Raw genomic sequence first — 27,788 nt, forward strand, 5'->3', positions numbered from 1 at the left:
GGCACACCCACCATGGGGCGACGCTCTGCCCATCAGGGGGCGATGCTCTGCCCATCCTGGGCGTCGCCATATTGCGACCAGAGCCACTCTGGCGCCTGGGGCAGAGGCCACAGAGCCATCCCCAGCGCCCGGGCCATCTTTGCTCCAATGGAGCCTTGGCTGCGGGAGGGGAAGAGAGAGACAGAGAGGAAAGTGCAGCGGAGGGGTGGAGAAGCAAATGGGCGCCTCTCCTGTGTGCCCTGGCCAGGAATCGAACCCGGGTCCTCCGCACGCTAGGCCGACGCTCTACCGCTGAGCCAACCGGCCAGGGCTGAAACCTATGTATTCTTATTGATCAATATCACCCCTTTAAATTTAATCTTCTAAATAAAATTTTAAAAAGAGATACTTATTGAAGAAAAAAATGAGTCAAAAATATTTGAATATTTCATATTTTAGAGTCTGTTTGTGAAGAATATATGTGAAAAATCACATGAGAGCCCCTAAATAGTAATGCCTTTAAGAATGTAGTATTAAATTATGTATTCTGTAGAACATACTTTAGCAAAAGCTATGCTCGAGTTGCCACAGTCCCTCTTCCCTGCTTCTATTCAACAGGATCTACTGTCCTGCTTCTGCCTTCCTTGGCTTTCACTCTATGTGCATCACAGCCCGTTCAATATAATACTATTATTTTGTAAGAGAGAACAATGTGCCTTATTAATCTTTTGCTTTCTTATGATGTCTATCGATGATCCACCCATAAATATTCAATGATTTTTTTTACAATTTTGGATTTAATTTTCTTCAATGATTAACTAAAAGAGAAATACCTTGCTATTTTTGAAATTAAGGATTTTGCATTAATACTTAATGATAGAGATATTGTTTATGAATGAAAGTGTCAGACATTTTGGAAAAGTTCTTAATCAGACAAAACTGCACCTAAGTGCAGTTCCAACTGGTTAGTTGGAAAAAAATTTCAGATGCTGAAAGTTTAATGTTAATGCAGCTACCTATCATGAGTCACAGTAAAATGTGGCAAGGTACCCAAATGAATGGAACCTTAATAATTTTAATGTGAAGTCAAGAGAAAAAAAGTGTGAATGACTACAGACCAAGAAAAAATTCTTACAGGGGAGGGCAACTGATGTAAAATACAAAAAAAGGAACTGATAGGTTGACTAAGTTCTGAAAAATGCTGTAAAAATGACAACAAAAAGGGTGGATTCTGAGTATATCGAAAGAGTTGCTGTTAAATGATGACTACTAGACTGCTAAGAGTTGCATAATAACAGTAATCTCCTTAAATAAATTATTTAAAGAGTATTTTTCTAGTAGGTTATATTTATGATTCTATAATAAAGGAAAATGGAAAAATAATTTGTTTGCAGACATTATCCATAATTCACTGATTTCTGCAAATCAAGGGAAATTTATCTGCATCTGATTTCTATTGGGCCTTATCTAGATCTGCTGAGGAAAGTGAATATTCACTTCAATATTCATAGTGAAGGCAAGAATGATGAAATGTTTAAAGTCAAAAGTAAGGCAATTCAGGAATTTTGTACCATCACAGAAGTTCTAATGAGTTAAAGACACTAAATTTCTTTTCATCAAAGAATATAATCACTGAAATGACTTTCTGTTTTTGATCGTATTAGCAATGATAATCCACAACTGACTACTGATTTTATTTGACTAGTTAGTAAAAGAGTATGGCTGGTCATTAGCCTTTTAAATATTTATATATTTGCATCCTTGGTTATTATGTAGCTCCATTTGTATTCTAACATTAAGGTACATAGTTAAAAACTAAACTGAAGGATTGCAGTTTAAAACTTGATACTCTAACCCAGGTAAACTAAGCCTTTTGTAAGACACCTTCATAGTTAACAACAGCATTAATTACAATAGTATACTAAACATCAAATTAAACCTGCACCATCACTTAATTCATAAAGAAAAAAAAGTTCCTTTGTTAAGAAACTTGAAAATATATCTTCAAAATAAATTATTAAAATTAAGATATTTGTGGCCCTGGCTGGTTGGCTCAGCGGTAGAGCATCAGCCCAGCAAGTGGAAGTCCCAGGTTTGATTCCCGGCCAGGGCACACAGGAGAAGTGCCCATCTTCTTCTCCACTCTCCCCTTTCTCCTTTCTCCTTTCTCTCTGTCTCTCTCCTCCCCTCCTGCAGTCAAGACTCCATTGGAGCAAAGTAGGCCTGGGTACTAGGATAGCTGCATGGCCTCCGCCTAAGGCACTAGAATGGCTCTGGTCGCATTGGAGCAATGGCCCAGATGGGCAGAGCATCGCCCCCTAGTGGGTATGCTGAATGGATCCAGATCGGGCACATGCGGGAATCTGTCTGACTCCCATTTCTCACTTCAAAAAAAAAAAATTAAAATTAAGATATTTGTTTCCCAAAATTCTTTTATCTGTTACTATATATTATTTTGATATCCTCTTTCACATATCTCCCTGAGATCTCTCTGTATTTCTGGAAAGAAGTTGCTTTTGCTATTGACTGACAAAATTACAAAACAAAACTAGTTTGGTTTCTAGATTTTTTTAAAAAAGCTATCATTTCAGATCAATGACATCAGAGTAATGGTGGTGTGAGAGATACTCCTGATCTCTCCCCTCAAAATTTTAACAAATTGAACAACTAAACGCAGCGAAGGAACTCCAGCTGGGCTCACAGGCATGCCTGAAAGATCCATGCACCAAATGGACTAAAGGTAGAATGGGTTGAAAAGGGGGGCAGAATATAAAACACACTCAAGGTATACTCCAGAGAGAAGCCCGCAGTAACAGTTTTTTGTTTCTTTTCTCTCTGCTGGAACTACAGGGAGGAAGGAAGCTCAGGCTGAGTTTTGTCTGCTAGGGATACAGAGAGGAAAGCATGGAATGACTGGGTCTCCTTCTGTAGGGAGGAGTGGAGAGATTGAAGGGCAGAGGGGATGACACTAAACCAAAGTGGCAGCAGAATGAGGGGTGATGGCTAGTGTTTCCACTGTTTGCCTGTGGCCCTGCACTTGGCACAAGACAGAGAAAAACAAAGTGCAGCCCCCTAGCCTACAAGATCTTGCCTCCCTCACCTCATAGGGCACAGAGAGTGGTAAAGACAGACCCCACAGCTAACTCTTCAGGGCCACTCTCTCCCCTGAAGACTAGAGATGCTCTGTGTTGTTCCCCTGCTCTGTTGAGTAGTGGGGAGGAAAACCCAGAGGCCTGAGATTCCTATTTCTAAAGCCATAAAGCCCTCACAACATGCCCTACACACTACCACAACTGCAGCCCTGCCTATATCATTGTGACAGCAACATCTCAGCAGAGGTCAGCTCAGAAATTTCACAAAGCTAAAACTTGTAATAAAGTAACACCTACTGGAAGAAAACAAAAACCTCCCAAAACTGAAAATTTTATTTCCTTTTTAACATTTTTCTCTTTTTTCCTCTTTTGAATTATATTTATTTAATTTTTATATTTTTATATTTATTCTTTTTCTGTGGCTGTTTTGTTTGGTTTTGGTTTTCGCTCTTTGTTTTTTTGTCATTATTTTTAAAATTTTTGTTTTTAATTGTATTTTTCAAATTGTATTTTTCATTTTTTAGTTGTCTTTTTGTTAAGAGTTCTTAACAATACCACTCTGAAATGCCATAAAAAAGAAGAAATTGAATACCATGGCTATACAAGACAGACAAGTAGTTCATAAAGAAAATGAAAAACCTCCAAAAAGCAATCTGAAACACATGGAAACCTTGGAGTTAAAAAATAGAGAATTCAAAATTGAAGTTCTGAACATATTCAATGAGATGCGAGAAAACAGTGATAGGCAATTTAATGAGCACAAACACACACACACACACACACACACACACACACACACACACACACAAATTAATGAAAAAAATGAGTACTTCACCAAGGAGGCTGAAACTTTAAAATAGAATCAAACAGATATAAAGAGCTTACTATATGAATTGAAAAATGAAGTAACAAATTTAGCTAATAGTGCAGGCCAGAAAGAGGAGAACATCAGTGACATCGAAAACAGGCAACTAGAGATATTACAGAGAAGAGAGAGACTCACAAATTAAAAGAAATGAGACAGCTCTACAAGAATTCTCTGACTCCATCAGGAAGAGCAATATAAGAATAATGGGTATATAAGAAGAAGAAGAGAGGGAGAAGGAAATAGAGAGTCTATTCAAACAAATAATTGATGAGAATTCCCCAAGCCTATGGAATGAGTTAGATCCTCAAATCCAAGAAGCAAACAGAATGCTGAGTTACCTCAACCAAAACAAACCTACTCCAAGGTACATTGTAATAAAATTGTCAAAAATCAGTGACAAAGAAAGGAACCTCAAGGCATCTAGGGAAAGGAAGAATATAACATATAAAGGAAAGCCCATCAGCATCAGACTTATCAGCAGAAACTCTACAAGCCAGAAGAGAGTGGACCCAAATATTCAAAGTAATGAAGGAGAGGAATTACCAGCCAAGAATATTATATCCATGAAAGCTATCCTTCAAATATAAAGAAGAAATAAAAACTTTTGCAGATGTACAGAAGCAGAGGGAATTTATCACCAGAAAACCTCTATTGCAAGAAATACTCAAGGAGGTTATTTGACCAGATACAAAACACAAAACAAATCAAAACTACAAGTCAAAGCTCCAACAAGGTCACAATAAAGACAAGGATAATCTGTGACAACAATAACATAAAAGAGGAGAGGATAAAAATATGCAGTAGCAAAGGAGAAGGGAGTGCAGAAGCACTGATAAGACAAAGGACTTTTATACATCTGAAAAATTTTCTCTTAATAACTTAATAGTAACCACCGATAAAAAAGCCACTACTGAAACACATAGCTTAAAAAAAGAAGAAACAAAGAAAAGAAGTATGGAATACCACCAAACAAAAACTGACAGAAACAAAAAAGAGAAGAACCAAACTAGACACAGAGCTACCAGAAAACAAAACATAAAATGGCTATAAGAAATCCCCAACTGCCTGACCAGGCAGTGGCGCAGTGGATAGAGCATCGGACTGGGATGCCGAGGACCCAGGTTTGAGACCCCGAGGTCGCCAGCTTGAGCACGGGCTCATCTGGTTTGAGAAAAAGCTCACCAGCTTGGACCCAAGGTCGCTGGCTCAAGCAGGGGTTACTCGGTCTGCTGAAGGCCTGTGGTCAGGGCACATATGAGAAAGCAATCAATGAACAATTAAGGTGTCACAATGCGTTCCTGTCTGTCTGTCCCTGTCTATTCCTCTCTCTGACTGTCTCTGAAAAAAAAATAAATAAATAAATCCCCAACCATCAATAATTACCCTAAATACAAATGAAATGAACTCACCAATAAAGAAGTACAGAGTAGCAGATTGGATCAAAAAGCAAAACACAACCATATGCTGCCTTCAATAAACACATTTAAGCTGCAAAGACAAAAGCAGACTCAAAGTGAAAGGTTGAAAAATGATTCTCCAAGCAAATAACACCCAAAGAAAAACATATAAGACTAACTAATCTAAAAATAGAAACAGGAAAAAATGCAACACTTGGAGATCTCAACACACCACTGACCGTTTTGGTAGATCACCCAAACACAAAATCAATAAAGAAATATGGTCTTTAAACAACACACTAGACCAAATAGACTTAACAGATATTTACAGGACATTTACCCCAGAACATCAGATTATACATTCTTTCCCAGGGTGCATAGAACATTTTCAAGGAAAGACCATATGTTGGGCCACAAAACTAACATCAACTAATTCAGGAAGACTGAAATTATACCAAGCATATTTTCTAATCATAAGGCTTTGAAATTAGAATTCAACTGAGAAAAGAAGTAAAGAAACTCACAAAAATGTGAAAATTAACATATTTCTAAAAAATGACTGGGTCAAAGAAGAAATAAAAGCAGAGGTCAAAAGATATACACAGACAAATGAAAATGACAACACGATATATCAAAATTTCTGGGATGCAGCAAAAGCAGTAATAAGAGGGAAGTTGCCTGACCAGGCGGTGGCACAGTGGATAGAGCATCAGACTGGGGTGCAGAGGACCCAGGTTCGAGACCCCGAGGTTGCCAGCTTGAGCGTGGGCTCATTTGGTTTGAACAAAAGCTCACCAGCTTGGACCCAAGTTCGCTGGCTCAAGCAAGGGGTTACTCAGTCTGCTGATGGCCCGCAATCAAGGCACATATGAGAAAGCAATCAATGAACAACTAAGGTCTCACAATGAAAAACTGATGATTGATGCTTCTCATCTCTCTCCGTTCCTGTTTGTTCCTGTCTATCCCTCTATCTGACTCTCTTTCTGTCCCTGAGAAAAAAACAACAACTACTAGACCTGATAAATAAATTCAGCAAGGTGGCAGGATATAAAATTAATATTCAAAAATCAGTGGCACTTTTATACACCAACATTAACCTGTCTGAAAGAGAAATTAAGGACATAATCCCATTCACTATTACAACAAAAAGAATAAAGTACCTAGGAATAAATTTAAACAAGGATGTAAAAGACTTGTACTCAGAAAATTATAAGACATTAGAAAAAGAAATCAAGGAAGATATAAACAAGTGGCAGCACATACCATGTTCATGGATTAGAAGAATTAACATCATTAAAATGTCTATACTACCCAAAGCAACCAACAGATTTAATACAATTCCTATTAAAATACCAATGGTATACTTCACAGATCTAGAAGAAATATTCTAGAAATTTACATGAAACCAAAAAAAGAACCCAAATAGCCTCAGCAATATTGAAAATGAATAACAAAGTGGGAAGTATCACACTTTTTAATACCAAGTTATACTACAAGGCCACTGTAATCAAAACAACTTGGTATTGGCATAAGAATAGGGATACAGATTAATGGGACAAAACAGAGAACCCAGAAATAAACCCACACCTTTATGGTCAATTGATATTTGACAAAGGAGGCAAGAGTATACAATGGAGTAAAGACAATCTCTTTAATAAATGGTGTTGGGAATATTGAGCTGGTACAATGCAAAAAATGGAACTAAACACTAACTCACACTATTCACAAAAGCAAACTCAAAATTAATAAAAGACTTTAATGTAAGTTGCAAAACCATAAAAATCTTGGAAGAAAACATAGGCAGTAAACTCTCTGATATGTCAAAGCAATATTTTTGCCGATATATCTCCATGGGTAAGTGAAATAAAGGACAAAATAAACAAATAGGACTATACCAAACTAAACAGCTTTTGCACAGCAAAAGACACCATAAACAAAATAAAAAAGACAACCCACACAATGGGAGAATATATTTGCCAATACATCTGATAAGAGGTTAAGAACCAAAATTTACAAAGAACTTCTAAAACTCAATACCAGGAAAGTAAAAAATCCAATTAAAAAATGGGCAAAGGAACTGAATAGACACTTCTTCAAAGAGGACATACAGATGGCCAATAGGCATATGAAAAAATGTTCAATGTCACTATTCATCAGAGAAATGCAAATTAAAACCACAATGAGATACCATCTCACACCTGTCAGAATGGCTCTCATTAACAAATCAACACAGAATAAGTGCTGGTGAGGGTGTGGAGAAAAGGGAACCCTCCTGCACTGCTGGTGAGAATGCAGACTTGTGCAGCAACTGTGGAAAACAGTATGGCGTTTCCTCAAAAAGTTAAAAATGGAAATGCCTTTTGACCCACCCATCCCACTTTTAGGAATATATCCTAAGAATACCAAAACACTGATTCAAAAGAAGATATGCACCCTCGTGTTTATTGCAGCATTGTTTAAAACAGTTAAGATCTGGAAACAGCCCAAGTGTCCATCAGTGGATAAGTGGGTAAAAAAGGTGTGGTACAAATACACAACAGAATACTATGCAACCATGAAAAAGGAAACCTTGCTTTTTGCAATGGCATGGATGGACCCCAGAGATTATTATGTTAAATTAAGCCAGGCAGAGAAAGACAAATATCATATGATCTCACATATATGTGGAATCTAATGAACACAATGAAGTGAGGAACAAAATAGAGGCAGAGGTGGGATCAAGGGGAGTAGAGGAATAGCTGTCAAGAGGAAACAGGGATGAGGGGATGGGATTAGAAAAGGTGAAGGGATTCATGAAATTACACACACACAGATACAACACACACAGATACAGATAACAGGACAGCAAATCCCAGGGAGAAGGAGGGGAGGAAAAGAGAGGGAGGGAGATCAAAGGGGGCACATTGTTGGGGGTGAAGGTGTTATATTGAGTGGGACACCTAAATCCATGTTAATACAATAAATTTAAAATTTTAATAATAATAATATAGAATCCAACCTAAATAAAGTTTTCTATTTTAATGAGTGAGAGATACTATGGAAAAGGCTGCCAAACGACTGTCAGGACAGGAGAGAAAGATGTCAATATTAGTTTACTCAGGCCGACAAATAGGCCCCCAAAGAACTGTGTACTTCTAATTCTCAAAGATGTATGTCGGGAAGTATGATGAAAGTTATGAAAAAAGGTTTCTGATACTAAACTACTATGTATATTCTAAAAACCTGAATTATGTATGAAAGTACAAAAATAATTTCAGATTAAAAGTTTTCATTTACAACAATCAAAGTACTGTAAAAGAGAACTATTATCAACACAACCTCATATATGCATTACTAGTAACCTCACTCAATCCTCACATCTCACTTAAAATCTAATGGTTTACTTAAGAAGTAAACACCTTGGAATCTCAGTTTGAAATTAAAAGGTAATAAATTATACTGTCTACTCTTTGATCCTAAAGTCCATTATTTTGATGTAATTCCCTCATTAGTTATTGATTAAACATTCAAAATGAGGTCATGAATAGAAAACCCACAGTTAAAATAAATTTCTCAAACATCAACATCAGCTATAACATTTGCTTGGAGTATACTTTGTTTTAAAGTAGCCTTTTTTTTTTTTTACTAACAATCTAAATAAATGGCATTTTTAAAAGAAAAAATTATTATCAGAAAAGTTTATGCTTTTTAGAACTCTTTTTGGTAGGCCATTTTCCTTTTGCCGTGTGCTTTATATATCTTAATAAATTCCAACACAATGACAAGAAACCACACACTGCACCTGTGCTTTCTATCTTAATTAATCCAATAAGAACAGGCCTGTTCACTTTAATTTGTAAAGGAAATAATAATATAGTGCATTTTAACTTAAGGTATCAATTACCTAACTAAGCAGAATTAATGTTTCAGTAGATGTTGCAAGTAACAATTTTTGAAATTATGGAAGACTTAAACAGCATATTTACGAATAAAAAAGCAAAATGCTCATTCTACCTCAGGTGGCCAATTACAATAAGGGGGAAAAAATAACCAGTGTAGCAGTTCAGAGACACTAAAGTTTTTGTGGTCTTTAACTACAACAGTATCAATTAAATCCAGCTTAGTTGCCCAGCAATTAACTCTTAACATTTTTTCCTACTTGTATATAAGCATGTTTGAAGAAGACCACCCTCCTTTCATAACAAAGTTTATGACTGTCTCAAATGCCTCAGTAGATTGATGGTCAAAACCTTATAAAAATTCTACACGGACCTAGACAATCACATGATACGACTGTGCGCACGCCACACCATCTGTTGGATACGATTGCCAGTCCAGATTTCGTGAGCTGGCAAAGGACTGAGATAGTCAATAATTCTGCAAGTATTTCAAAGTGCAGGCTTCTCATTAATTTTAATTTCCTGTTGGCTCTGCAAGGAAAGAGTGAGCAGTGAAAACATAATGTGCCACATACACTGAAGTTCATGCCACATGTACACCTGGAATCATAAACTCTTATCCAGGGCTATCCACTAAAACATTTGAGATCTTGTGTTTATTTTTTCTTTACCCTAGGAGAAATAAATCTGAAATATCTACCGTTATCTTTTCATATTTCGTTTACACTCCTGGAAACATCTGGAAATAGTTGACAATAATCATTTAATTAATGCAAAGCTAATTGGTGACACTATGCTTAAATACGTCACTCAACTGAAGCCGTTTCCCCTCACACGTGAGGGGCTGAAGCCGTTTCCCCTCACATGTGAGGGGCTGAAGCCGTTTCCCCTTACATGTGAGGGGTTGAGGAGAACAAGAAGTTCTTTGACTAAGGAGCACATGATAAGGGAAACTTCGAGCCAACATCTCTTTGCAAGGCAAAAACTTTATCTGTATTTAAGTAAAGAAAGCAGAGGATAGCATACAGCTACACTGGTAAAACTGGTAGAGGTCGCTGGCTAAGTTTTCCTCTCAAGGCTTGCCGCAGTCCTGTGTTGCTGAAGGCTTTCCAAAGGGCTGGCGTCGCTGCAAGTGTTTTGTGGGCTCTTGTACTTCACTGTTTCCACTTTATTACCCTTCATAACTGCTGGCTGCTCTAGGAGGGTGAAAAAATCCTGAGAAGGAAACATTTCTTCTCTAGAACAAGGGACTATTTCCAGAATGCCCACAGTGGCTCCAGCAGCAAGGCTGGTACTTTCTCTGGGTTTAATGTTTTTGTGTTTTGTAGCAGTGAGGATTTTTGTTGTTGTTGCTATTGTTGTTCATTTGGTTTTTTTGTTTCCTATAACTATACTGACTTGCCAATCCAGGAATCAGAGATAAGACTATAAAAAACTTAGAAGAGTCTGAGATAAATTTACAATTAGAGGAGAGGACTTTTTCTCTTCCCTCACAATGACTGAGCCTTTTTATCCAGTACTACCCTGGAGAATTCCTGTGTCCCTTAGCTCAAAAGAACACCACTAATTGAATAAATATTTAAGAATCACAGTAATCCAGAAATGTTACCTTACAATTTAGAGCCAAAAATAAACAATGGTTAATTTACCTAATTCCTCTTATACTAGCAATTATTGTCAATCCAATTTCTTTTTTTTTTTTAATTTAGGATGAATATAGTGGGTTAACAGATGGCTTTTGAAGTTTTTATTCTTTTTCCAAAATCTTTATGTTACCTAAAATACATCTATTTAAGAATGATACTGTAACTTCTGCAAAACATGATTGACAGTCTCTATTTAACACTAAACAATCTGGATGCTAAGGCTGTTTGGAAAGAATTCTAACGAAAACTAAAACATTAACTAGTGGTATAATAAACATTTTTGATTTTTACATTTGTTTTATAAATCTTCACAGGCACACTAGAAACAGAACTTTCTTAGTAGAGTTCAAATACTTGGTTCAATCAGCCCAAATATATTTTATCCTATCTTTATAATATTCCCAAATTGGTGAAAATAAATTGATTTTCCTATCATCTCATTACATTCAGGAACATAATATGAAACAACAGTTCCCAGAAAATCCAAAAGACAAATGCTCAAAGAAAATACACACACGATGTTGCAGACAGGCGTTAAGACAATGAATGCTTCCTATTCGACCAACAGTCTAGCAGGCACTTCTAAGTTTTGTCCTTTAGGAACCTGCTTGGAATACTACAGAAAACAATGAAGTGTTCTCTTTCATTTTACTTTCTTGAAACCTGTTTTCCTCAGTGCAGAAGAATAAGACTTCCACATCATGGAAATATAATCAAAACAACTTAGGGTTGTTTTAAGCAACTTCTATTTAACAGGTCTTTTGGAAGGTAGTGATACATCATAAAGAGGGAAGATAAACACATGAACTGTAGCACACTGTTTAGTTTGATGAGTCAGATTTTTTAACATTTTATATCTAATGTATGATGGAATGAATAAGACTAGACTTCCCTTATTGTTACCAGCTGTTGTCTTAAGTGGACACCTGTCTTTGCTTTTAGTGCATTTCCTTACTTTGTAAGCAAAGTATCCCATCAAACCATTTACACTTGCTTCCCCCTTTTCGACCCTTTTGTACTCCCTCTTACACCCTTTTCTTTATCTTTTACCACACTCTACTACTTCTAGCAATTTTTATTCATCTGGCAATCCTTCCTTTATTCATCTCTTATTTATTCCCATTTACACCATCCTCATGAGCTATTTACAAACATCTTCCACTTTGCACAAAGTGATGAGAGGGTTGGGCAGTTCCACCTGACAGATGTAGTAAATGTTGAAGGAGAAAGAACTGCTCGAGTCAGCCCAGCCCTCCTCTCCTCCCTTCTGAAATGCTCTATGCTCCATGTAAGTCAGAAAAGAAGTAACCCTGCGAAAATGAGATCCAATCATTGGATCTCTTGAAGCCTCTTTTCTACTGTAAGGACATTTTTGTTTCTTTTTTTTTCTTTTGCTTTCTATTATTTAGTTTCTCACCTTAACCAAAATGGTACTTTTTAATCTAGTAAATTGGCAATTTCTGTTGATTAAACTTTTCTAATGCATCCTACATCTATCCCTGTTTTTGTTTCCTTCTCTCTCTCTCATTTTATTGCTACAGCTGCTCCTTGACTTACAATGTGGTTATGTCCCAATAAAGCATTTGTTGATTGAAAATATCATTCAAAATGCATTTCAGAAAGCTACCAAACACCACAGCATAGCATAGCCTATCTTAAACACATCAGAATTATTGCTCTGGATTTCAACTTAATACTTAATTTATACCTTGTCTTCTTAATTTAATAAATATTATGTGTGTGTATATATCCCACAGTGCCTAGCACAATCTTAAACAGGAAGGAGAACATCTTTTAGTTTGTTTTCTAACAAGTTTTAAAGTTTTCAGATAGAAGGACTCCAAAATTCTGAATCTTGTCTTGATATATTCTGACTAACAAAATATGGCAGAAGTGACACTATGCAAATTCTCTCCCCCTTTATTTATCCTTTTTTTGTAGTAAAATATACATAAGTTAAAAATCCATCATTTTAACCATTTTTTTTAGAGAGAGAGAGAGAGACAGGAAGGGAGAGAGATGAGAAGCATCAACTTGTGGTTGCTTTACTTTAGTTGTTCACTGGCCCTGGCCAGTTGGCTCAGTGGTAGAGTGGTGGCCCAGCATGTGAATGTCCCAGGTTTGATTCCCAGGCAGGGCACACAGAAGAAGCACCCATCTGCTTTTCAACCCCTCCCCCTATCTTCTCTCTCTCTCTCTCTCTCTTTCCCTCCTGCAGCCATGGCTCAATTAGAGCGAGTTGGCCTTGGGCACTGAGGATGGCTCCAGGGCCTCCATCTCAGGCACTAAGAAGAGCTTGGTTGCTGAGCAACAGCACAACACCTCAGATGGGCAGAGCATCACCCCCTACTGGGCTTGCTGGGTGGATCCTAGTCGGGGCGCAGGTAGGAAATACATCTGCCTCCCCTCTTCTAACTGAATTAAATAAATAAATAGATTAATTAATTTAAAAATGCTTTGGTTGTTCATTGATTGCTTCTCATATGTGCCTTGACCAGAGGCGGGGGGACTCAAGCTAAGCTAGTGACCCCTTGCTTAAGCCAGTGACCTTAGACTTCAAGCCAGGAACCCTGTGCTCAAGCTGACAAGCTGGTGACCTTGCCATTCTGAACCAGGGACCTCAGTGTCCCAGGTTGACGCTATCCACTGTGCCACCACTGGTCAGGTATTTTAACCATTTTTAAGTGTACAGTTCAATGGCATTAAGTACATTCATACTGTTGTGCCACAATCACAATCATCCACATCCAGAACTTTTTTCATCTTGTGAAACTGAAACTCTGTACCCACCAAACAATAACTCCCCATCTCCTCTCTACCCTAGGCCTGGCAACCATTCTATTTTCTATCTCTATGAATCTAGGTATCTCAAGTAAGTAGAATCACACAGTATTTGTCCTTCTGTGACCAGCTTGTTTCACTTAGCATATTAATGTCAAGGTTAGTCCATATTATATAGCATGTGTCAGAATTTCCTTCCTTTTTTGGGCTGAATATTCCATAGACACTTCGGTTGTTTCCACCTTTTAGCAACTGTGAATAATATTCCTATGAACATGGGTGTACAAATATCTGTTTGCGTACCTGATTTCACTTCTTTTGGGTATATGCCCAGATGTGGAATTGCTGGATCACATGGCAATTCTGTATAAATTTTTAAAGGAATGTCATACTGTTGAATACAATAGCTAAACTATTTTATATTCCCACCTACATTATACAAGGAAGGGTTCTCCAAATCCTTATCAACACTTGTTATTTTCTGTCTTTTTCTCTCTTTGTGTATGTGTGTGTCTATGTTTATATGATAGCCATCTTAGTGGGTGTGAAGTGGTATCTCATGGTTTTGATTTGCATTTCTCTAAGAGTTGGTGATTTTAAGCATCTTTTCATTTGTTTCCTTCTTTGAAGAAATATATTTCCATATCTTCTCTGGAGAAATATTTATTTGGAAAAATAGCTATCTATTTTTTTTTTCTTTTTTTTCTTTTTTTTCATTTTTCTGAAGCTGGAAACAGGGAGAGACAGTCAGACAGACTCCCGCATGTGCCCAACTGGGATCCACCCGGCACGCCCACCAGGGGCGACGCTCTGCCCACCAGGGGGCGATGCTCTGCCCATCCTGGGCGTCGCCATGTTGCGACCAGAGCCACTCTAGCGCCTGAGGCAGAGGCCACAGAGCCATCCCCAGCGCCCGGGCCATCTTTGCTCCAATGGAGCCTTGGCTGCGGGAGGGGAAGAGAGAGACAGAGAGGAAAGCACGGCGGAGGGGTGGAGAAGCAAATGGGCACTTCTCCTGTGTGCCCTGGCCAGGAATCGAACCCGGATCCTCCGCACGCTAGGCCGAGGCTCTACCGCTGAGCCAACCGGCCAGGGCTAGCTATCTATTTTTTAAATTGTTTTTGTTGTTGTTGTTGAGTTACAGGAGTGCTTTATATGTATATCCTGAATGTTAATGCCTTACCAGATATATAATTTGCAAATGTTTACTCCCATTGGTTGCTTTTTCACTCTGTTGATAGTAGTATCACTTGATACATAAAGAAGTTTTAATTTGGATATAGTCCAATTTGTTCATTTTTTCTTTTGTTGCCTGTGCTTTCAGTATCACATCCAAAAAAAAATCACTGTCAAATCCAATGTTATGAAGCTTTTCCTTCCCCTATGTTTTTTCTAAGAGTTTTACTTTTTTTGTTCTTATGTTTAGATCTTTGATTCATTTTGAGATAATTTTTGTATCTAGAGTAAGGTAAAGGCCCAACTTCAATCTTTTGCATATGGATATCCAGTTTTCCCAGCATCACTTGTTGACAAAACTATCCTTTCCCCATTGAATGGTCTTGGTACTACTGTCAAAAATCATTTGACCATACATGTTTATTTGTGGGCTTTCTATTCTAATTCATTGTTGTATATATCTCTATGTTTTGATTACTGTAGTTTTGAAATCAGAAAGTAGGAGACCTCCAACTTTGTTTCTTTGTTTCAAGATTGTTTGACTCTTCCAGGCCCTTGAAATTCTACATGAATTTTAGAATTTTCTATTTCTGAAAATAAACAATCATTAGGATTTTGATGGAATATATTAAATCTATAGGTTGCTTTGGAGAATACTGACATCTTAATAATATTAAGTCCTCTAATTGATGAACATGAGATATCTATGTTTTGGTGTCTTTAATTTCTTCCTGCACTGTTTTGTAGTTTTCATTGTACAAGTCTTTCATGTCCTTGGTTAAGATTTTTCCTAAGTAATCCTTTTTTTATGCTAATGTAAATGGACACTATGCAGTTCCTAAACACAGGTCTCAAGAGACCTTATTCACAACTTCTGCTATTACCTTCTTAGCAGGCTACTACCAACCTAAAATCTCTGGGTTTGCCTAATAGGATCAGATGGCCTAGCTAACTCTTGGCACAACTGCCAGACAGGAGTTAGGTCATTTCAAATCATTTAGCTCCAGTCAAGCTGTCAGATGACCACAGTCACTTGTGATACCAGGTGAGACCAGCAAAAGAACCACTCAGCTAAACCTAGGCAAACTGCTTACTATTGAGCAAATAAAAGTTGTAATTTTAAACCAGTATGTTGGGGAGGGGGGGGTGGCAAAAACTAACTGAAACAATTAAATAATTTTTTTTAACTATGATAATTTATGCATTACTTTGTAACCCATTTCAAACTGCTTCCTAGAGGTTACTAAGATTTATTCTGAGACAAGACAGTTCTTTGCTGCTAAATATGCTACATAATTCATCATGTTCATGAATGATTTAAAAGTTGAATGTCAGCATTTTAAGTAATTTATAAATTTTAAAAAAGAAGATAGCTTACAAGAACCATAGAAATACATATTTTATTTTTCTAATTTGTAACTTCAAAATTGAAAAAAAAATAAATATTACAGTTAATGTCTCAGGCTAACCTGTGCCATTGCTAAGATTAGCTAGTAATTAGTACTAAGTTTATTGAGGACAGATTTTGCAAATTTATTATCTGATTATTTTAAAAACCAAAATAATCACAATATTTAAGAGTAAAGTATTTAACATTAAAAATATAATTCCAAAGTATTTAGAGGCATGTTGACCAAGCAAAATGGCTTAAAATTATTTTAAAATGCTTAAGACATACATATTTCTAAAATTTTATTTACTTACAAATAAATGGATTTATTAATAAATATAACTATGAAGGACTGTAGTTACTTCATGTGGAAAAAATCTTACAGAATAATATCTGAAAGTAATATACAATTTAAAACATGCTAAAGCAAAAAAAAATCTACCCCATAAAAATTTCTACTCCATTAAAAAATTCATTTTGAGAATTTACTCTTTCAAGATGTGGAAATAGTTGCTTTAGAATTGTTTACCTGTATTGCATGCATTTTTTAAAAGAAATAAAAAGGAGCAGGGCAAAAGAAATAAAGAGAAAATGTAGTAAAAGGTTTTAAGGCACAGTTTTATATAGAAGTTTACATGCTAACTAGGTAAAAACAGGACTATTATTTCTGACAAACCAACTGGAATGAACACTGACTGGCTCAAGCAGAAACAAATGTAGTTCACTTTCAAAGTTGAGGCAAATTTCTCCAAGGCAATGTCATAAATGTCTCCATATCGCTTGTTTTGGAAACTGAATTTACTGTCAGAAGTATCTCATATGTCCATTATTAAAAACATCTTTTGAAATAGTTGTCATTTTAATTTTAAAGAGCCCTCAATGTTTCCGTAAATGTGAGCTATGATTTATTTAACCATAGTCAATTATTTACATTTCTCTGCAAGTACATTTCCATAAGAAAAATACAATTGCACCACTTTCCTACTCATACTGATGACTCTATATTGAATTCAATATACAGTCTATAGTTTTGTACATACACAAGACCATGCTTCTCAATAAAATAAGGAAAACACATAAATGAGAGAATTAAAATGTACTCACAAAGTCGAAGTCTCCATCTTGAGGAACTTTCCAGTTATCAGGAAAAACGTTTTTGGACATAGGGAAGGGCTCGTGCATATTCTGATTACAGTTTTCATGACTCTTGTTCTTGAAGTCCTGTTTATCAAAGTAGTCCATGAAAGATGGTCTTTGTACTTGTGCCGAAGTTGCATTTCCTTAGGTAGACAAAGAACATGGGAGGGTGTAAGTTCTCACATTTAAAGAAGTATGGGTTTTTTTAATTGAAGTATAATTTTTTAATGAGCAATATAATAAATTTTCACTGGTCAGATTCAAGGCCAACATAGTTAACTTAAGAACAAAATAAAATAATATAAGACGAGAATTAAAAAAACAAATATAGTATATCCAGGCCAAATGAAAATTCAACCAATGACTAGGCAGAGATCCACAATGTTATAGATTGTAGAAAGATTTCAGAGTTTTGACAAATCTTTATTATAATATTATTTAAAATCATTTCAGATGTATTTGAAAATACATTAAAGAAAGTAAACTTTTAGAACCTGCCTGAACTGTTATTATCATTGTGAACCACTATCAGTTATAAGAAGTTGTAAGAACTTACCCAGGTTCCTCTTATCTCTTCACTTTCCATAGTCCTTCTAGCTAGTTCCACCTCTTCCTGGACTCCCATGGTTTCATCTGTCATAATTACATCTGTGACCCCCAACTGTATTTCTCCAGCCCAGATTCTACTCCTCAGTTCTATACCTGACTTGTCCACTGCTTACTATTAGACTACTGGATCTGAGGTGAGTTTGTTACTTCAGACTTACCAGTTCTATAGCTAAGTTTAAGGTCTTTCCTTCAAGTTCGCCACTCATCTATTCCAGTCAACATTATTTACTCAATCCCCAACGTGAAAGCTGAGAAATAACCCAGATTCCTCTCTTCCCATCATACCACATCGATCATTGAGTCTTTTTAAATTCTACTTCTCAATAGCTGTTTAAACCTAATCCTTTTTTCTCTATCTACCCTCCTAGATTAGTTTCTAATCATTTCTGCCCAAGCAACCTCCAAACTTGTCTTGCTGCTTCATCCTGTTTTGATTTTAGTTTCATACTGATTAACAAAGTGACCTTCTAAATGTAAATTAAACCAGGTCATTCTTCTGCTCAGAACCTTTTAGTAGCTCCTTATTTTCTACACTGAACAACTGAAGTGGAAAATAAACCTTTTAATAATTAGAATTTTTAACCAGTCTTGATCAGTGGTTTTCAAACTGGATTCTGTAAAGCCTTCAAGTTCCAAAAGAAGGTCCCAGACATCACACAAAGGCTTTTCCTACACAGTCCTCCAGACAGTAAGTTACTGACCTTAAAGAGCTCCTGTGATGGGCAGTACACCTCCCCGCAAAATAGAATCATATGTTCGGTGACTCTTACAGAAAGTATTTTTTAAATATGAACTTGAACCCTATCCTTCTATAATTTACACTAATGTTCCAAGTAAATTCCTCTTTTATACACTAGTTCATCAAATATCTGAAGACCAGATAATGGCTCCTGTCTTAGCTATCTGTTTTTCAGGTGAAACATCCCTAGTTCCTTTCATCTGATGTTTTTCAGATTCATCATCATCTTGTTTACTTGCCTATAGAGACATTCCAGTCTCTCCATGATTCTCTAAAATCAGATGTAATATTGTGAATAGTGATTTGGCGAATCTAGAATGCATTTTCTTTTTTAATATTTTATTGATTTTACAGAAAGGAGGGGGAGGAGCATCTCATAGTTGCCTCACTTCAGTTGTTCATTGGTTGCTTCTCGTATGTGCCTTGACCAGGCAAGTTCAGGATTTTGAACTAGCAACCGCAGCATTCCAGGTCAACGCTTTATCCACTGCGCCATCACAGGTCAAGCTAGAATGCACTTTCAGTAGTACTAATGCAACTTAAAACTACAGTTATTAACAACTAAGTCACACTACTGGCTCATCATTTTGGTCAAAAGAACAGAATGCTAAAAAAGCCTTAATTGATGCCTGCTGTAAGTGGTGAATTAGCAAGTCTGGAATTCTTTAAATTAAAAAAGTAGGGTGAGGGAGTTGTTAGGTAAAGCGCTCTGTCTCCCCCTTCCTTTCCTTGGCTTTTACAACGCTGTGTTATTTGGTGGATTGAGAATTTAGGTGAGTTTGCTCAAGTAAAGATATGAGAGGTTGGTAAGGATGTTCTTGTTCATTGAATATTTTTCATTAATTGCCTTAAAATGATACGATTTTTCCTATCAAAACAAAGTGTTGACTCATTGTGTTTTTTAAAAAACTATGATACAATACATATAACATAAAACTGATCATCTTAACCATTTTTAAAGGTATAGTTCAGTAGTGTTCAATACATTCACATTGTTGTACAATCAATCTCCAGAATTCTTTTTTTTCACCTTGCAAAACTGGAACTCTATACCCATTAAACAACTCCCCCCTCTCCCTTCCCTTCTAAACCCAGAAACCACCATTCTATTTTCAGTATCTATGAATTTGACTACTCTAGATATTTCATGTAAGTGGAACCAAACAGTATTTGTCTTTTTATGACTGGATCATTTCACTCAGCTTAATGTCCTCAAGGATGCTGTAGCATATGTCAGAATTCCCTTCCTTTCTAAGCTAAATAATATCCCAATGTATGTATATATATTTTGTTTATCCATTCATTGATCAATAGATACTAGGGTTACTTCATCTTTTGGCTATTGTGAACGATGCTGCTACAAACATGGGTGTACAAATATATCTTCAAGACTGATGATTATGATTTTTGTTAACTATTCTTATTAGTTTTCCTCTGTACAGGTGCAGATCCTAATTTGCAAGTGATCTTTTTTTCAATACCTACAGAAAGGCCTTTATCATTTCCTTATGGGTGTTTTGATGGTTGAACCTAATTTCTAATCGAGTAAATCATTATGATACAGTATAAATAAACATGAATAATATTAATAAAATTTATTTTCAGCCCACGAATTATGTATGTCTTTTAAATGGGTCTGTCTTTACCTTTTGGTTAAACTATAAGTTCCAAATACAAGAACCCAAGTCCTTTATTCAAATAATTTCACAAATATCTATGACCATCAATGAGTGGTTTTGACTACACCCAGATGTTCAAATCAGTGGCCATGAGAAGGAGCTAAAAAGTGGTACGTGGTTTTTCAATATTATTACTTTTGAATTATTGCTGACAAAAATAAGGGAATATTTTATCGCTTCATATCCATTTTGAAAATATCCTCTAATTTTTGTGAGCAGTATAGTAGACACTACTAGTATTTCATTACTAGCAATTGTGTATATTGGCATAATAAATTTAAAAATCATATGACTACAATTATAGAATGATGTTCCAGTAGAGTCAGAAGGAATCTGATATTCAGAATATGCATGTATTAGAGAAAAAAACAACCAAAAAAAAAAAATCCCAGCTCTTTATTCGAAGATTTGTTCTTCAAATAAAGCTGCTCAGGCTTTAGAGGATTTAAAAAACATCTGAGACCCAAATGATACCCAGTGAAAAGATACTAGACATTCCATCAAAATTAGGATAGAATAAAACACCAACATTCACAGTAAACCTTCAGAAGTTAGAGCACTTTCATATCCCACATGTGAAACTCACAGAAAATAAATTTATTAGGGAATTCAACAAGATATCAGTCTTTAAATTCCCTATCAGGCCAGATTTTACTAGTAATGTTACAAATGAACACAATATATAGGAGAGAAAGTATAATATTTTAATGATCAATAAATGCTATATAAAGATTTTGTTTCTGGTCTCTTATATTCATCTCTCTCCCTAAAATATCCTATCCTTAAAAAAAAGGAAATGATTAATTTGACAAGATTACATTACTGGCATTTGGATTGGTCACATACATTCCATTAACATTTTCAACAGATTTTAAGAACCCTTGCTTTGTCTCTAGGCTCATCAGTACAAGAGATCTTTATCTTCAGAACTGAAATTTCTAAAGGTTCCTATGGCAACCTTTTATTCCAAAAGAGTCCAGGAATTTAACCTCAGTTATTCTCCACCTCTGACCTTTATGAGAATAAATGATGAAATACTACCAGGTAGCTCAACAAATTTTCTGTAAAATAATTGGGCAAATTAAATCATAGGGAGGAGGGTGAGATAATCCTTTAAAGGAAGACCTTGTATACTATTCTTTTTTTTAAAGAGGTAATTTTGTAATAGAATTGCCTGTTTATTTGTATTATAAATTCTCATTTAATCAGCTAGTCTTAAGATGGGTCACATGCATAAAGAGATCTAAAAACTTTAACATTGAGTTCAAGGGTTATCAATGTTTATATAGTATAATCAGAATCAGAGAGGAGAGTAAAAATGTTTTTGTGTGTGGGAAGGAATAACTCCTGTAAAAGAAGTCCATATAATTTAATCATTATAAGCTGCTTCTGACAAATGTATATAAAATATTTCACTGAAGCAAATTTCTATATAATGTTCTTTTAAAATTAAATTTAGCTTATGTAGGTGCTTTGGTAAAAACAAAAACAAAAATACCAAAAACACATTACAACACTACTAATCCATGAAGAAAAAGCACTCCCTGACCACTACCACCTCCCAAATCTCTGCCCCCCCCCAAGCCTCCTTTCACTTGCTTACTTTCCCTCCATTAGCACTGGCTTCACTGTGCACTCCAGTGACAGTGTTCTTCGTTTTCTCAACTAGGGGGTATGAAACTCTTCACTCCCAACCTTTACTAATCCCCTGCTGCTATAACAGAATAGTCACTGGTCTTTTGATTTACCAATGACTGAATTCAAACCTCTCCTCTGCATCTGAGTAAACAGAAGACTAATCTTTTCCTACTGGAAACCAACATTTATAGAGCGGCAGCTCTAACACGGCTTACATTTCAAGAGCAGTAATATGCAGAGAGAAGGAGAAAATAAAATCTTAAATGTTGCTTTTCCACTACAGTGAATAAAACGGGGAAAACTTTAATCTTTTATAAAAACCCTCACAACAGAAAAATGGGCCGAGTAGGCACTTTTTCAGGGAGTGCTGAAAAATAGCATCTGTTTCTGCAATGAGTCAGGGATATAAAAGTCCAATCAGATATAAGAAGTGGCAATAGAAAGGAAAGAGGAAGACCGATCCCTGGACTGACTAAAGACAAAAGGAAAGTTACTAAGGAATCTCATCCCAGGAATCTACTCTGGCATTCCCAATAGCCCTGTGCTGCTTCCAACCCCACCTCAACCAGGAGCTGCCCAGGGCATATGAGCCACCATTAGTGACCCAGTGTTTGAGTGAAAAATTTGCCTACATAACATCTACAGGCTCTCCCTTCCTTGAGGTGACAAGGGGTTTTCTTGTAGGGAGGAGTGGCCATGTAACACAATTCTAGACACGTAAGATGAGGGTTTCTAGGTAAACTCCATTTTCCTGATAAAGGTACCACCCCATTTCTTCTTACTCTTTCTTCCTGCCTGGAATGAAGATTTAATGACTGAAGATCTAGTGGTTATTCTGCAAGCAGGATGACGATGAAAAGAATACCCTGAAGATGATACCAAAGAAAGGATCTCTATCTAATGACATTATGAAATCACTCTACCAATGCAGAAGAACACTCTGCTGCCAGATTTCTTGTAAAATGAGAAAAGAAATTAATCCTATTTTGTTTAAACACTATTATTTGGGTTTTCTGGTACATATAGCTAAATTCAGTCTCTGATACATTTTTACTCCCAAGTGGAGGATGTAGGAATGGGTGTGAGTAGCAATCTTCAGCTTTACTAGAGGAACACCCCAATATGAAACTTAAACTCCCCTGTTATACTGGTTTAATTATCACTACATTTCAGATGCATTATAGTTTTAAGGGTTGTTTACAGCTGACCCAAAAATCTTTGGTAAAATGCCTGTTGGATTCTACACTCAAAAGCTTGAAAAATAACCCATTCCCCCAGGTTAAAAATAAACATCTTATTTTAAAATATCAAAAGTGTAAAAACCAACTTAAATAAAAGAAGGCAATCTATTCCATCTGAGTTTTCTTTTCAGATGAATTTAGAACAAGATATACTGACATAATTTTTATTCAAATGTATGTGCTTGTACCTCCTAATATTTTCCATTGTTTAATTTAAAAGTTAGCATTAAAATTTAGAGTATATCTTTGTTATACACAAAAAATTTCAAAAAATATATATATTTTAAATTTCAAAGGAGGAAATGTTTACATTTGTTTTAAAAGTTAATGAGAGGGGGCAGCTGTAATTGCCCAGTAATACTGGGTGGGGCAAAGTAGGTTTACAGTTGTGAGTATAAGAAAACACAGTTTATTCTTGTATTATTATGTATTAACTATTGTAACATTTTCCAAATGAACAACTGTAAAGCTACTTTTGCTCCACCCTGTACTTAACTACACAGTACTAAACACATGCCCACAGTCTGCAGTAGTCTCCAGGAAGATGGATGCATGTTCACTGGAGGAGGACAGAAAGAATGTTTCTGACTTACAATTTAAAAAAAAAAAAAAAAAAAAAGAAACTGCAGGCCCTTCAACAGGAGAGTTGAGCAGGGAATCTCAAGATAGAAACCACTGTCATATGTGATTCTCGTTGCTATGGCAAATACTTTTTTTTTTTTTAAAAAGAGAAAGAATAATCACAAAAAATTGACATCAATTTCTCCAGCTGCAGCTGAATTGACTACAGCTTATAAAGTATTTTTATTTTAATAACAAATTTAATGTTCAAAATTATCTTGTTCCTTAGTTTTGTCCCCAACTTTCAACCTTTTGCTATGAAACTAAAAACCCATTAGAAATTTATAAAAAATAACCATGCAATCCCTTTGTTGTGAAATTTTAGAGAAAAAAATTGTTTTCCCCTTTCTTCACATATTTCCAAAAATATATACGTACAAAGAAGACCAAACTGTATGAATATAATACCTTTAAAAAATATGCCAGTCCACCCACAACTACTCATTAACTTTCCTAATTTGCATGTCTTCTAAACAGGTAAAAAGTCTTCATAGAAATTGAAATATATTTAAAAATATTTTAAATACTTTAACAAAATATAATTTGTTTAATTTTTAATTTCTTAGCATAATAATGACAGATATCAAGTGTAGGAAATGAAATAATTAATCATAACTTTAGCATTAATACATTTAGATATCAAAGGGATTTTTGAATATTACCTAATTTGTTCTTCTAAAAATATTTTAAGATGTGATGATCCACCTGATTAACGATCTTGGAAGTTAGTCCTTTAATTTGTTGCCAAGAGGATAATGAACACATATAAAAAACAGAATGTTAATACAGAAGCTTTGTCTTAACTTCATCAGACTACTTTAAAACAAAGGACAACATGAACAGGATGGAGAAGATCCAGAGGCTATTCATAAAAAAGATTAAAAGCTTAGAAGATAATACCTGTACAAAGGTTAAAGAGACTGAAATTGTTCAGCCAGGAAAAGTAAAGTCTAATGATATAATTTAGTAAGTATCTAACTATATCTGAAGGGTTCTTGCACAGAAAATAGTGACCAGCTGTTTTCCATCACCAAAGAGGGCAGAATAAAAGGAAACAGACAAATTGAAGCCCAAGGATTTTATCTAAATAAAAGGAATGATTTCCTGTCTGAGTAATGAGTATTATAACCGCCACTGTGTGTCTATGGCAGCGATTTTCAACCTTTTTCATCTCATGGCACACACAAACTTGTTACTAAAATTCTACAGAACACCAAAAAGTATATTACATTTTCTGCTGATCTGACAAAATAATTGGTATAATTTTCATTATTTTTACAAAAATAAATATTAGTAATTGCCTACTCTTTTTGTTCCAAAGTGACTTTTTAAAAAATCTTTTTGAAATAATTTTTTTAAAAGATTTTATTTATTGATTTTGCAGAGAGAGGAGAGGGTCCGTGGGGGAGCAAGAGCATTGACTCATAGTGAGGAGCCACTGCGCCACCTCACCCGCAGGTGTTGTAAAGTACCAAACGCTGCAGAATTAATATTAATATTTTAAGAGGCTTGGAGAACATTTTATTAATTTGGGTTAAGGTGTGCAGAGAAATTGTGAGAATAGTCTCTGTACTGTGTGATTGGCATAACCAGGATGGCCCTTCGCATTGTATTGTAAATGCAAGGGGAGGAAAACATGGATTCCCAGACATTCCACCACACCTGTGGGGAAAGGGGTGAATGGCTAGCCAGGTGCAGGAAGAGAAAAGCCAAAATAAACCTTTTCTTATAGCAGTGAGCCATTTGCAGGCATTTGTCCCCACGGAAACTACCTCTCCTATGTGAATGCATGTGGTTAATACATCTGACTCTGGACAGAGAGATGGCGGATGAACACTAGAAAATATAGGAAGGCCTTTTAATATGTAAAGAGACACCTTTCTACCACTGTGTTGATTTGTAAATTTTGTTTTCTCCAAAATGATGTATGGCTTGCAAATTGAACATGGTCCTATCATGTTAAAGGACATATGACTATAACCAATAGTGGTAAAGGGCTCCTAACTACAATTTTTGCTTTTGTACTTCTCACTTACAAAACTATAAAAACTAGGTAGAACAAAGGGCCAGCGCGCTCTGCTCTCCCTTTCTGTCGCAGCTGCTGCCGCTTGGCCAAGCTAGACAATAAAGCTTTGATGTGTAAACTATGGACCTATTCCTGTCTGTTAGGCAGATAAAATGTATTATGCTCACTTTGTTAAAGTGGCGCTGCCCACGTGGAGGCCGTTGCCCAGGTGATATAAATGTGTGTCTCTGTGGGCAGGCAGAATCCTTGTAGCCGGGGGCTTGGTTTTGGGATTAAGCCTTTCCCACCCTTTTTGATGTGGGGTGGTACAATCCAATCATGCCTCAGAGAAGTGACTTTGTATTAGAGACTTCCCTATTTTGTATATTGGATTAAGAATTTGGATTTCTACACTATAAAATGGGGACAGAGCGGGAGCTTGCTCTCTTGGTTCCTGAGATTATCATTAGAGGAGAGAGCAGAGAGGAGAGCAGAAAGAGGCCATGTGGCCAGGAGAAGCAGCCAAGATGGCGGAGTGCTGAGTGAGATGCCAGTTTGGTAGAGTTTGTATCTGGGATAAGGAAGGAGATGGGGAACAGAGGAGAATAAGGCTGGTGAGCTAGAAACCTTTGATTCTAGGAAACTCAGATAAGTCAGTGGCTTTGTGAGCACTGAATGTGAGTGGGTTTTGGAGCCCAGTGTGTGTTTTTACTTGCCCACCGGGTGCAAGCTAGGATTAAAGACTATGGCCCATCAGTTTGTGGCTCCGTTGTTTCTTTACCGACTGTCTGAATCCAATGCGAACCTGCATGGGCTGGGCAGCTGTGATAGTGGCCCTGGCTCTGGCTGCTGGCTTTACACTGTCTTTCATGTTTTGGGTCCCTCCGATTTTGGCTTAACAATAGTTGCTTCACTTTAATTATTCATGGCTTGCTTGTTGTATGTGGCTTAACCAGGTAAACCCAGAATCCCAAACTGGCGACCCCAGCATTTCAGATCAATGCTCTATCCACTGCGCCACCACAGGCCAGCCCTTGAAACGATTTATGGTACTTTGTGATAAAGAGTAATACTCAAAATTATTTAAAACAATTTGTATTATTTTCTTCTAATTTACTTTCATTTAATATTTAATGAGATATCTGAGCTTGATAGTTTTAGAATGTCTTTTGTGCAAAGCTGAATTTTGTAAAGATATACTCTTAAATCTTCTGGGGTTTCCAGCCACAATCTATTTTTACTTTTAATATGATTCGCACAAGTAGGATGTGGAAAAATAAAGCAATACTTCTATTGCTTTTTTGTAATATTGAGAAATCTACTTCTTTTTTTTTCACATTTTTAACCCTTTGAGTAGCATGAATGTTCATGTACGTCCTCGTGCCTTCTGTCAATTCAGAGTATGATCTACTTATTTTAAAAATGTGTAAGTGTTGGTCAAATAAGTTTGTAAATAAGATTTTTATGTTTGCTCGCTTATAGTGTGCACTGGGGGCTGGGCAGCACCAGGTATAGTGGTCTGTGGAATTGCAAGTTCCTTCCTGCTTGGGGAGGGCCATTGTCTTGCTAATATTTACTGGAAGGGAGATTCTGCCCCCACCACTGAGAGGGGAGGTAGGATTACTTTTTTCCTCCCTGATCCCTTGCTGCTTTTCTTTTGTTTTTTCTTGTGGCTTGCCTGTCTTGGTGAGACACCAATAAACTGAATGGCCCACCATCCTCCGGCTCCGCTGTTTCTTTACCATCTGCCCGAATTCAATGAGAACCTGCGTGTGAATGGCCACGATGGCAGTAGCCCCTGGCCTTACAGTAAGGCAACATTAAAAAAAGGCAAATGTATGTTCTTCCTGTTTCCATAAATTGGTTATCAAACAAACATGATTTTAAGTTAATAAAACTGAAAATGTAACTA

The 27,788-nt window shown here is 36.3% G+C and overlaps 1 protein-coding gene across 1 annotated transcript in view; it reads right to left on the minus strand.

Annotated features, from left to right (window-relative positions):
* STK3 (serine/threonine kinase 3) overlaps positions 1 to 27,788 on the minus strand; it is a 374,136-nt gene that overhangs the window by 76,300 nt on the left and 270,048 nt on the right. Inside the window, exon 10 of the mRNA XM_066379205.1 lies at positions 17,312 to 17,487. Coding sequence (XP_066235302.1) covers positions 17,312 to 17,487 — 176 coding nt within the window. The remainder of the gene's footprint in view (positions 1 to 17,311; positions 17,488 to 27,788) is intronic.

Source organism: Saccopteryx leptura, chromosome 3, assembly GCF_036850995.1.
Source record: "Saccopteryx leptura isolate mSacLep1 chromosome 3, mSacLep1_pri_phased_curated, whole genome shotgun sequence".
NCBI lineage: Eukaryota > Metazoa > Chordata > Mammalia > Chiroptera > Emballonuridae > Saccopteryx > Saccopteryx leptura.